This window comes from Cucumis melo, chromosome 1 (assembly GCF_025177605.1).
Source record: "Cucumis melo cultivar AY chromosome 1, USDA_Cmelo_AY_1.0, whole genome shotgun sequence".
Lineage (NCBI taxonomy): Eukaryota > Viridiplantae > Streptophyta > Magnoliopsida > Cucurbitales > Cucurbitaceae > Cucumis > Cucumis melo.
Window position 1 is genome coordinate 32,414,959 of NC_066857.1, and position 12,551 is coordinate 32,427,509.

Consider the following 12,551-nt stretch of genomic DNA (forward strand, 5'->3'; position numbering starts at 1 on the left):
CTAGATTCATCTCTCAACTTCATATTTTCTTTTTTACTCTAGACAAAATGATTAGCCCCTCATGACTCAACAATTAAAATTAATGTTAAATTATATAAAATACTCTTAGAATTGTGTTTTTTGTCCTTTGAAAAGTTTCTTTTGTATTATCACCACTTTTAAACTTGTGCTAGCAAGGAAGTTAGAATTTAAAATTGACATGATAAATGATATGTTAACGTAGGTGTAAATAATATTAGTTATATACACGATTAAAGTTTTATTTATGACTATTATTGAAAATATTTTTAGAATAATTTTTATAACATATTTCTACGCAATAGTCGTTACGTCAATTTATGTGAATTATGCTGTAAATGATGTTCATGTATTCCTTCCTACTTTTTTTTTATCATATCACACACATTGATTTTCATTTGATAAAAAGAAAAAGAAAAAAAAACCGTCAGACCATTTTTTTAATGAATTATAAAGTATATGGTGGGTGGATCGACAGATCCTCTTCTAACATATTTTTGAAAAAAAAAAGGAAAATTTAAGGGTAAAAGTGAAACCTTTTAATAATTCGAGAGACATAATTAAAACATACCAAAAGATTTAAAGGCATTTTAAATAATTTAACCTAAAACCACATACGAATCCAAAATTTCCCTCTAGGGTTTAAAAATTTCTCTCTCTCTCTCTCTCACCCATATCTTTGTAAAAAAAAAAACACTAAAAAGAGCATTTTAGATAGATCAGTCATACATAGACATATATCATCAATATATATATATATATAAGTGGGAGAAACAAGTTGAGCACTTGAAGGGAGCAACGTGTCTATGTTTTAGAGGGTAGAAAAAGCCTCTTTTTTTTCTCTTTTTTTTTTTTTTTTCCTTTTTCTCCCTTTCCCTTTCCTTTTTAGATGGATGAAAACACAGGCATGCCAGAGAGATCCGTAGAATTTAAGTACGATTTCACCGGCGGTGGCAGTAGCGGAGTTGGTGGTAGCACAGGTGGTTCGAGTGAGGAAGCCGGTAACGGCGTTGGCGGGGTTGTAAAAGAGCAAGATCGGTTACTTCCAATAGCAAATGTGGGGAGGATAATGAAGCAAATTCTACCTCCAAATGCCAAAATCTCAAAAGAAGCTAAAGAAACTATGCAAGAATGCGTGTCGGAGTTCATCAGTTTCGTGACGGGGGAAGCGTCGGATAAGTGCCATAAGGAGAAGAGGAAGACTGTTAATGGTGATGATATTTGCTGTGCTTTGGCTACACTTGGATTTGATGATTATGCTGAGCCTTTGAGAAGGTATTTGGTTAGGTATAGAGATATGGAAGGGGAAAGAGCTCAACAAAATAAGGGATGTTGCAATAATAATAATAATAATAATAATAATAATAATAATGGATGAGAGAAATAATTGGAGAAATTTGTCACAAAGGATTTGGAAATGAAAAAAAATTGAACTCCCCCCCCCCCCCCCCCCCCCCCCTTTTTTTCTTCTCTTTTTCAATTGGGTATTTCTTTTTATGAAGTTTGTTGAACAGGATAAGCTCAAATGGGGAAATGGGGAAATGGAGAAATGTGATTTGGAGAAGAGGTTTTATTATTATTATTTTTTTGTAATTTGATTTTCTGACTTCTAAAAAAAAACTTTTAATTTGTGGGTTTTGTTTGGTTTTTGTTTTTGTTTGTATGTTTAGGCATGAGGGTTTTTGTTGAATTAACATGTTGGGGGATGTGTAAAAAACCAAAAAGGGTTTGGACACATTTAGGGTTTGATTTGGGGATGTATAATTTGGATGCTACTACTAATTAATGATCTCTTTCTCACATCTCTCTCATCTCTGTCTCTTTGTTGAATTTGTTTTTTTTTTTCCTTGGGATTTTTAAGGTATGAAGACATTCTTTTTTGAATAAAAATTAAGTGGGTATGTGTTTATGTGTGTGTGTTTTTGAGCATTTTTCCCTTTGAAGTAGATGAAGAGTAAGAAAAATTATATAGAGCAGTAGATCATTACTCTTGATCCATCCTATATCAATCTTTGAATTGATATATATTTCTCTTTTCCTTTTTGTCGAATTTTGGCAACTAGTTGTATTTATGATCTTAAATTTAGGATCTAAAGTACTTCTTGTGTGGGTGAAAGCTAAGAATGGAAAATTAAAATTTAATTAAACATGGTACGATATAATTCTAATGTAGTTATTATATTTCATCATATGAAGTGATTTTGAAATACTTAATAAACAATTTTAATTAAATTCTATGTTTTATGAATATGAAATATTAACTAAAGGGTGAAGAAGGGATCAACAGGTGTATCTGAATATCTCAATTTTCTACTACACTTTCACCAATTACCAAACACAATAAACAGATGTGAGGCATTTCCATGAATAGAATACACAAGCGAGTCGATTGATACAATAAAATAAAAGCAAAAAAGAAGAGGTTAAAAAGAAAAGAAAATTTAAGTTAAAATATGTTTTGTTTTTAAGAAATATACAAGTCAATCGATCATTTAAAATCACTCTAATACTCAGCTTTTGATTATTCAATATTCAATATCAATGGTATGTAAATAATTTAAAGATTATCATTATTATCTCCATTCTTTAGTTTTTAATTTTAAAAATTTTATATTGAATTTCTTTTCTCACTATTTATCTTTTAAAAAAGATTTTCTAATTAAATAAATATTAGAATTCCATAGTCAAATTCCAAAACAATTACAGCAAAATCTTTAAAAACTAATTTTGTTTAGGTCTAATTCGCTCACTATAATTTTTTGTTTTTTATTTTTGATAATTAAGCGTCTAATTAAATTTCTCACTTTTAACTTGACAACTTATTTATACCCATGTCTTAAAAAGAAAAATTATTTTAAATGGCAAAGCCACAACAAATATGTCAAATATATATATATAGATATATAGATAGATAGATATAAATATAGTCATTTCATTGAGCTAAAAAAAACATTTTGTAATTTTACAATACAGATAAGTTCACTGTTCTTCTGTATAAAAAACCAATCTTGTAAATATAAAATAAATTTAGATCCAAGCTCTTAGAAGGAGTCTATCAGCTACATAGATCATACCGCTTAATGAGAATCTATCAACAATAAGATTTTACTTTGTTTGTAATTATGTAAAAGAATTGTAAGAGATTTGAACTACAGACTTCGTGATCGACACTAATTAAATAAACGGGATCCAAATTATTTAAAGAAGAAAATGCTTTCAAAATGTGTAAAGGAAATTATATTGGATGATAAGGTGATCATTTAATGAGATAGATATATATGGTGGGAGGTGTTTTGGATTTTAGTTGGTTCATCATATTTATTTAATACAAAGTTACCAAACCAACTATTCTCCCTTGTAGTTTGATAGCAAATATAATAGATTTGGATGAGATTTGAAGATCTTTTTCCTCAAACCTTCACATTTCTCATATTATATATTTTGATTCTCAAAACTTTATAAGATTCTATTTCCAAATTAAATAACTTTCATAAAGTTTTTATTTTTCTTCTATCATCATCCATATTCTGCTATTGCTATCATTACTTAAATATCAACTTGTTTTACTTACAATTCTAAAATGAAAAATGTTTGCTTACTCACATAGTGGGTTTTTGTTATGGTTTATATTCCTTTTATTGTTAAATATATATAGTACTCTACCATAAAATAATAATTATAACATCATATGAATAATTAACTACTCAAACTTTGGTTTATTAACACTTATTCTATGTTTTTTTTAAAATATTCACGAGAAACGAAAGATCATAACGTCATGAAACATTGAAAGCATACAAAAACGAGTTGAAGGGAAGAAATTAAAGAAATTACATAAAAGCTCTTATGAGTTTCTTTTAAAAAAAAATTGTTAAAATAAAAATAAAAATTTTATTTTCATTTACTCAATTGTTCTCATATATAAATATATATTCTGCAAGGAAGACAAACATGTGAAAGAAATCATGAGAAAACCAACATGGTTTCAAAAATGAAATTGATATCAAATTAACTTTTTTGTTCTTTAACCATTTTTAGGGTTAATTAACGTCAAGGATTTTTTTTTTTTTTTTTGTAATTTCTATAACCAACCTTTTTTTTTTCTTTTCAAAACTTCATCTCCTCTTTCTTTTATCTAGATTTAAGAATGTGGAGAGGAGGAAGAAAGTGTAATAGTTTGTTTTTCTATTTTTGAAAACTCCTCTTAATAATATTTTTAAAATAATGTAATTATTATTAGCACTTATTTTAAAAATTTGTTTTGAAAATAAGTTCAAGAGGTGCATTGGGTATTCCAAACAAGACTAAAATCGAAAAAATTATTTTATTTACATAAATATTAGTCCATATGTCCACATAATTAAAACTTTGACAATCTGATCTAAAGATGAAAGTGAATTTAAAATTATTTAAAACTTTTTATTTTTGACAACATGTATGGTGGAAAATTAAACTTATGATCTTCAAGTCGTAAATCAAAACTAAAGATGAAGAAAACTAAAATCAATTGTGCATCAAAATTACTTACATTAAATATATTTTGTACATGTATCCAATTCGATTTTAGGTTTTTTTTCTTAAGAGAAAAAAAAAAGAAGTAAATGAGCCCAACAAAAAAGTGCCAGTTGAATAATGTTCATTATATTTTGACTAAAATTATTAAAACTTGCTTAGATCTTAACGCTTAAACTAATAAACATCCATTGAAAAATAAAGAAACTCAAATTAACACATCCCATGTCCTAATTCCTTGAGATTATAAAATATATTAATCACCATTCCAAATCCAACAACAATGGAGACAATAAATAAGACATAGAAAGATTATAGAAAACCTATATATAGATGCCTTTTTACACACATGTATACCCATCTAACACAAATGGAATAAATTTACTCAATTAAAAAACCCATATTGCATCATGTTCTATACATACTTTGTTGGCTTCCTTGGGAGCTTTTTTGGTTCATATTTATAGGTAAAGTTATTATTATTTTTTTTTAAATTTTCTTCTAACTTTGGCATGGCCTTCATCAATGGGGAGGGCAGTCTATATTTTATATTATGGCTCTTAATCCCAATTGCATATAGTTTATGGAGAAATTAGGATGAGAAAGGGCATGTGCTTCCTTTTGAGTTCTCCATGTGACACCTAGCACCCTGCCCTTTGGCTGCTTTTATACTAATGAGTGATGAACCCACTTCCCTTGGCTGACATAATTAACTATATTGTTTGTTTCTTGTCTTCATTTTATTGTTAAAATAATGTTGATTCGAGATTAATCGAATCTTAATTGGTATTTTAAATGTTTGGTCTTATAATTTAAGTTCTCGTATTGTCCGACTATCTAGGTCTTATTTGATAATTACTTCGTTTTTTTTCTTTTGTTTTTTTTTTACTTTTGAAAATTAAAACTTATGTTTTTCTTGAATGGTTTGGATATTTCTCAACTATAAGAATTCAATATTCTTAGCCAACTTTTAAACATTGTCTAAGGTAGATGAGAAAACAAAAAGTTATGTGACGAAATTAGTGTTTATAAGCTTTAACTTTAAAAAATAAAAAATAATAATTCAATTAATTACCGAGTGACTTGAGAGTTGTATATAATGTTGTTAGGCCAAAACTCCAAATATATATGGCCATAAGATAATTGTAATGTTGAGATAACCTATCGGCGTAATTCGTACAAATGACACAATCTACAAAATAGCATGGGTCGTACCTATATATTGAGCTTAGCTCTCATAAGTGACTTAACAATTAATTGCAAATGTTTTATAAAGGATTTTGCTAGACATTTTTGTGTGAGAACATGAACTACATGGTGTTCAACATTTATTCCCCACAATGATTATAAAAAAACTTGGGGTGTAGATTCGTATGAACGTTATCAAGACAAATGGTTTCAATTGTACTATAATCAGTAAATTTGTGCTCTTACCTTAGTAATTTTGAGGAAGTTTCTATGTTTTAACTCAATGATAAGTACACATGTGACCATTTATATTAGAACCTTAAGTAAATCAAACATTAAAGATATTTTAAAAAATCAAACAAACCAACAACATATTAATTCTAATTAAATAATATTTTCAAAATCAAAATAAACACTTGTCATTCCATCAACGATGTCAATTTTCTCTTCAGGAGATTGAAAGAAGTCCGTGACATTCAAATTTGTCATATTGGATGAGTCAACTATCATTATTCTGACACGCAAATTTTGCTTCCACATTTTTTCTTTCCATTTTTTTTTTCAATATCTTATCATCTCGTGGAGCTTTCCTTTATGAACCATCATTTTGCCATTTGTTACACTTCCCCTAAAAACTTCATCTACTGCAACCAACCACATTTACTTCTACAAAACCACTCAATATCCAAGAAAGATTTGAAGACCCCATTTCCTTTAAGGTACTCCCTCTACCCTACTCTTTCCAAATTATTTTCCTTTGGTTTCAATTTACCCCTTTCAGCATGGCTCTCCTAGACAACTCCCTTGCTCTTGCACAATAGAAAAGAAAGACTTTGTCCTACCTGGGGACAATCGCTCCAGAGACCTGAAACTACTCATCACTGAAGTAGAGCCATACAAGTCATTCTCCATTGCTATTACCCTGGAATCCTTAGAATGACTCAAAGCTACTTTCAAAACACTTTTTGGAAAAGAGGTTCGAAGAGTACTGTCTGTGGGTCCAAAAGGCTTACAATAGAAAATGGTATATAGCAGAGATCTACAGAGTTTATGATAGAGGAAGAAGGTGTTGTATTCTTGCTCGTGTAGGAACAGAGAAATCTGAATGGGCCCATTTTGTTGAGATGTTAACGGTGAAAAAAGAATCAGCCACAAAAGCGAGATCGACAATTAGAAATCTATTCAAAGGTAAAAATATAAGAAGTTCTAGCTCTGAAACTGACTCTGATATTCAAAAAAGAACCTATGCCGATGTGGTTATAAAGGGCAGCTCATTTGAGGATGAATCTCCAAAGTTTTCCAGAACAGAGACAACAGGGAAAATAAAAGATGGAAACTGCAAAAGTTGAGGAGACTCCGTTTGAGTGGGAAAAAATAGTGATTCTATCGAGAAGATATTTCCGCAATGACTGGAAGAAAGTTATGGATAAGCTCAAGGAGCAACTCGACACTCCTTTCACTTGCAAACCTTTTCATGCTAAAAAAGGCCTAATGATCTTTGAAGACAAAAACCATGCAAAACTGTTATGTAAAAACAGAGGTTGGACTACTGTTGGTCGTTTTTATGTGAAATTTGAAGAATGGAATCAAGGCAAACACGCTATACCAAAGTTAGTTTCCAGTTACGGTGGATGGGTAAAGTTCAGAGGTGTTCCTCTACATGCATGGAATATGAATATGAATCATCGTTTTGCGTAATTTTTCTTAAAACTTGGATGATTATAATGAACTACCATAACAGAGTAGGGGTTTTAGAGAGATGGGAGAGCTTCTCTCTCTAAAAATCATTCCGGCAGTTGCACTTCCCAAACTCCACCAACAAACATATAACCACAATGGCCATCTGTTACACTTTCCCTAAAGACTTCATCTACTGCAACCAACCACATTTACTTCTACAGAACCACTCAATATCCAAGAAAGATTTGAAGACCCCATTTCCTTTAAGGTACTTCCTCTACCCTACTCTTTCCAAATTATTTTTCTTTGGTTTCAAATTACCTCTTTCAACATGGCTCTCCTACGACAATTTCCTTGCTCTTGCACAATAGAAGAGAAAGACTTTGTCCTATCTGTGGACAATCGCTCCAGAGACCTGAAACTAGTCATCACTAAAGTAGGGCCATACAAGTCATTCTCCATTGCTATTACCCTATAATCCTTAGAATGGCTCAAAGCTACTTTCAAAACTTTGCTTGACACACTGGGAACAACAAGGTACTTTTTGGAAAAGAGGTTCGAAGAGTACTTTTTGTGGGTCCGAAAGACTTACAATAGAAAAGGGTATATAGCAGAGATCTACAGAGTTGATGATAGAGGAAGAAGGTGTGTTGTATTCTTGTTCCTGTAGGAACAGACAAATCTGGATAGGCCCATTTTGTTGAGATGTTGACAGTGAAAAAAGAATCAGCCACAAAAGCCAGATCGACAATTAAAAATCTATTCAAAGGTAAAAATATAAGAAGCTCCAGCTCTAAAACTGACTCTGATATTAAAACCAATGTGGTTATAAAGGGCAGCTCATTTGAGGATGAATCTCCAAAGTTTTTCAGAACAGAGACAAAAGGATAAAAAAAAGATGGAAACGGCAAAAGTTGAGGAGACTCCGTTTAAGTGGGAAAAAATAGTGATCCTATCGAGAGGATATTTCCACGATGACTAGAAGAAAGTTACGGATAAGCTCAAGGAACAACTCGACACTCCTTTCACTTACAAACCTTTTCATGCTAAAAAGCCCTATTGATCTTTAAAGACAAAAACCATGCAAAACTGTTATAAAAATAGGGGTTGGACTACTGTTGGTCGTTTTATGTGAAATTTAAAGAATGGAATCAAGGCAAACACGCTACACCAAAGTTAGTTCCCAGTTACGGTGGATAGGTAAAGTTCAGAGGTGTTCCTTTACACGCATGAAATATGGATAGTTTTATACAAATTGGGGATGCTTGTGGTGGGTTTATTGATATTGCCCATGAAACAAAAGACATGACTGAGATCATTGAAGCATCAATCAGAATCAAAGACAACTGCACTGGGTTCATTCCTACTTTCATTGAACGTTTTGAAAATTCGAGAAAGAGTCACATTGTTCAAACCATAGTCTAGGCAGAGGGGAAATGACAGCTAAAGAGAATTCCGAAAATACATGGATCTTTTACCATAGAAGCCGCTATTAATTTCGATGAGTTCAACATGCACTGCAAACAATATCATTTCATAGAGAATTTGGTTATTTCATCGGGAAAATTCTCACCGGAAAATCTCCAAACGATTGATGATATGCAACACAACCACCACAAAGTCTCCCAAGCAAAAAATAATAGAAATTTCAACGCAATGATGGATTTTAAAATTATGACGGCGATAGTGACTCAAGTGGGAAAAGATAGGTGGATTTTAACAAGAAAGCAAATATTACGTCGGAAAAGAAGAGGGAGAATTTTTTTTAAAAGGGGAGAGTTCAAAAAGTGGAGGCCCAAAAAGAGTAAAGAGGAAGGTTTCTTTTGATTCTCCAAAAAGTAAAATTTTGGGGAATCCGTGGAAATGGAAAATATAAGAATGGAAATTAGAAAATAGCAAACTGTTATTTTTTTTTATTTATGGCAAAACTAACTGCCTTAAATAGTTTTTCACTTTTTTTGGTCTGAAATTACCCCTCAACGGATAAGAACTGTCTATATTCAAATACAATATATTTAAGAAGACCGAAAAATCAAATAAGATATCACATATCTCATTACAGTGTATTTGTGAACTCACCCACTTATGATAATTATTAACTAAATCAAAAAAATTATTATATTCTTTCAAAGATCCCTAAACATATTCAATTGGTTTCAATATCCCTTAATTATTCCAAATTTTCCCTTCAATAATTATATATTCAAACTTAGTTATTAACGCAATGAATACGTCCTAAAATTTTAATGCAATGAATACTTCCTAAAATAACGATAAAGATGATGCAATAATTAACTATTAACAAAAACATTAAAAAAGCAACGGAAAATCATTTAAAAGATTCAAATTTCAAATCTCAAGTAAAATTCAAATTCAAATTTCAACCATTCCCTAAAATTATGGCAAATATACTGGAAATACTTAAGTTTAGAATCAAATCCCAACCCTCCCTAAAATCATGCCAAATAAAATGTGATCTATCTTTAATTTTGCCAACCAACCAGAATTAAGGAAAACGAAGAAGATTCAAGGGAAGACAATCAACCGGAATTAAGGAAAACGAAAATTTGTACTAAAAGAAGAAGGTGGAAAGCGACGGTGCGTGTGGAAAACAAATACGGGTGGAAAGCCATTTGAAAATTTGAAGAATGTTAGAATCGAAGAAAATTTAAAGAAAATTTTGAGAACTCGGTATTTTTTACCGATACATGCAGAAAACAGAGGAAAAATCCAAAGGTTGAAGAAGGAACAGAAGCGTGAAACAAAACAACTCACCGATACTTTGGGTGGTGCAAATTGATTAAAAAAGGAAGGCGTGCAGACGGTGGAAAAGCGACGGAAGAGAAAGCGATGGTGGAAAAATGGAAGAGAAAGCTACGGTGGAAAAGCGATGATGGAAATGCACCGGAAAACCTTTAAAAAACGTAAGAACAAATGCGCCGGAAAGCCTTTACAGAAGATGGTTTATTTTTTTGAGAGAGAAAATTAGAAAATTGAAGGGAGTGGATAGTATGTATTAATTACAGGGTATTTGTGGTTTTTCTTACTATTGTATTTAGGAGTCTATATTGTAAAGTAGGTAGGGGCATTTAAGGCATAGTTATCCCATTTATTATGCGGAAATTAATTGTTTTGCTATTTTGACAATTTAAAAATAAATTTGTCATTTATCTAAAGTAAACCTTAGATTTTGCTATTCTTCTTGTCACCCCTAAAATTTTTTACTTTGACTTGAGAAGCGCATCTACTAGGCCCATCAGAATTAGAAGTCCAATTGGAAGCCCAAGCAGAAATCAATCGGCTACTTATTGCAAATTGGACATGAAAAAAGGGAAGCAGAATTATAAAGCAAAAGGCCAAATCACTCACTTAGAATCATTGAAAGAAAAAAAAACAGAAAACAGAAAACAGAGTGGACTTAAAATCTAGCCGAATGAAGAAATCAAAAAGCCAGCTGAAATAAGTCTCACAGTAGACTTAGGGTCACTTTCACCTATGTTTGATGAGTTCATATCCAGCCCAGAACAGTTTTTCCCAACTCCATCTTCGACTTCACCAACACATTATGATATTGTAAACGATAGTATAGGTTGTAAACTTTAGTTTCATGATTATACAATAAAATCCTAACATTGTATGTAACAATAATTGTCAAGATTTTTGAACTAGATAGTTTTATAAATTGAATTTAGTTAAACAACAACAGACCTTGATCTATGAATAATCTTCTTGAGAAATTGTGTTTCTCTCACTTGCTTTACTTTAGGACTTAATTTAGGTTTCTTGATGAAAAGAATAAACTATTTAATGAGGCAGTGAGAGGATCAATCTTTAAGGTTCTATTTATAGACACCACTCATCATGGTGTTTAACTAGGGCATTATCTTTTAACCTAATGGGACTAATAAAATAATAGATCCAAAAGAGATAAATAGCATATAATGCAATTGAGCCACATTAATAATAATATTATATTTAAAATAAATCTAACATTCTCCCACTTGGCCCATTGACATTATTTACCATATACATTCATAGACATAATGCGCAAGTCAAAGAAACTGCTATATAATCATGACGGTCATACATCATTGCATTAACATACTCCCTTCCATGTATCACTGAAAATAGTTCTTCTAATTAACATGATCTATAATAAAGATAATCAATAATGGTCCAACAATAAGTGTCTTTATCAAAGACGATGTCTTGTTTAGTGTACATAATTTATTTATGTATATACTAATTATAAGAATAGAACCATAAGATAAAATCATAAACAATAAATAAATGCGCTCAAAGTGACAAATAACATAATCGTGATTTCAATAATGATATCTACTAATGCCCACACATTTAACATGATCATTAAATGTCTATGGTAGCAATCCTTTATTTAGTAGATATCCAATCATAAGTTTAGTGCTAATGTGTTTAATTGACACTCTTTAATTATGAATTTCTTTTTTAACAACAAAGTATTTTAATTCCATACGTCTAACACCTTTAGAATACTTATCGTTTTTCTTTCAGAAGAAAGCTGTTGCAAAATTATCACAATAAATTCTTAGTGGCTTGGCAATACTGTCGACAATTCCAAGTCTTGAGATAAAGTTCTACAACCCTAAAACATGAATTGTAGCCTCAAAGCATGCTACAAATTCAACCTTCATAGTGGATGTAGCAATAATACACTGCTTCACACTTTTTCATGAAATTGCTTCTTCACCTAATAGGAACATATACCCAAAAGTGGATTTTCGTGTACCCACACATCCGGTAAAATCTGAATCTAAAATATCCAATCACCTAAGGATGATCAGATCTCTTGTAAGTAAGCATATAGACCAAGGATTATAATTAAACTTACTCCCACTAATTCTTAGGTATATACATCGATCAACGATGTTTTCTTTAAAACCAAAAGATGTGATGGTATCATTGCACTTAAGATACCATTATCTAGAAGCTTGTTTAAATCCATATATTGACCTCTTTAATTTACACATCATATATTCCTTTCCTTCAACCATAAAACCTTCTGGTTGATCCATGAACATTTCTTCATCTAAATTCTCATTTAGAAAGGTAGTTTTGATCATATCAATTTGATGAAGGTCTAAATCATAATGAGCTACTAAAGCCATAATAAT

General features: G+C 30.9%; 1 protein-coding gene across 1 annotated transcript; it reads left to right on the forward strand.

The window, feature by feature from the left end:
• The first annotated feature begins 819 nt into the window (after positions 1-819).
• On the forward strand, positions 820-1,818 carry LOC103492848 (nuclear transcription factor Y subunit B-1). Its single transcript, XM_008453392.3, has one exon. The coding sequence runs from the start codon at positions 908-910 to the stop codon at positions 1,394-1,396; it is 489 nt and encodes a 162-aa protein (XP_008451614.2). The 5' UTR covers positions 820-907; the 3' UTR covers positions 1,397-1,818.
• The last annotated feature ends 10,733 nt before the right edge of the window (positions 1,819-12,551 follow it).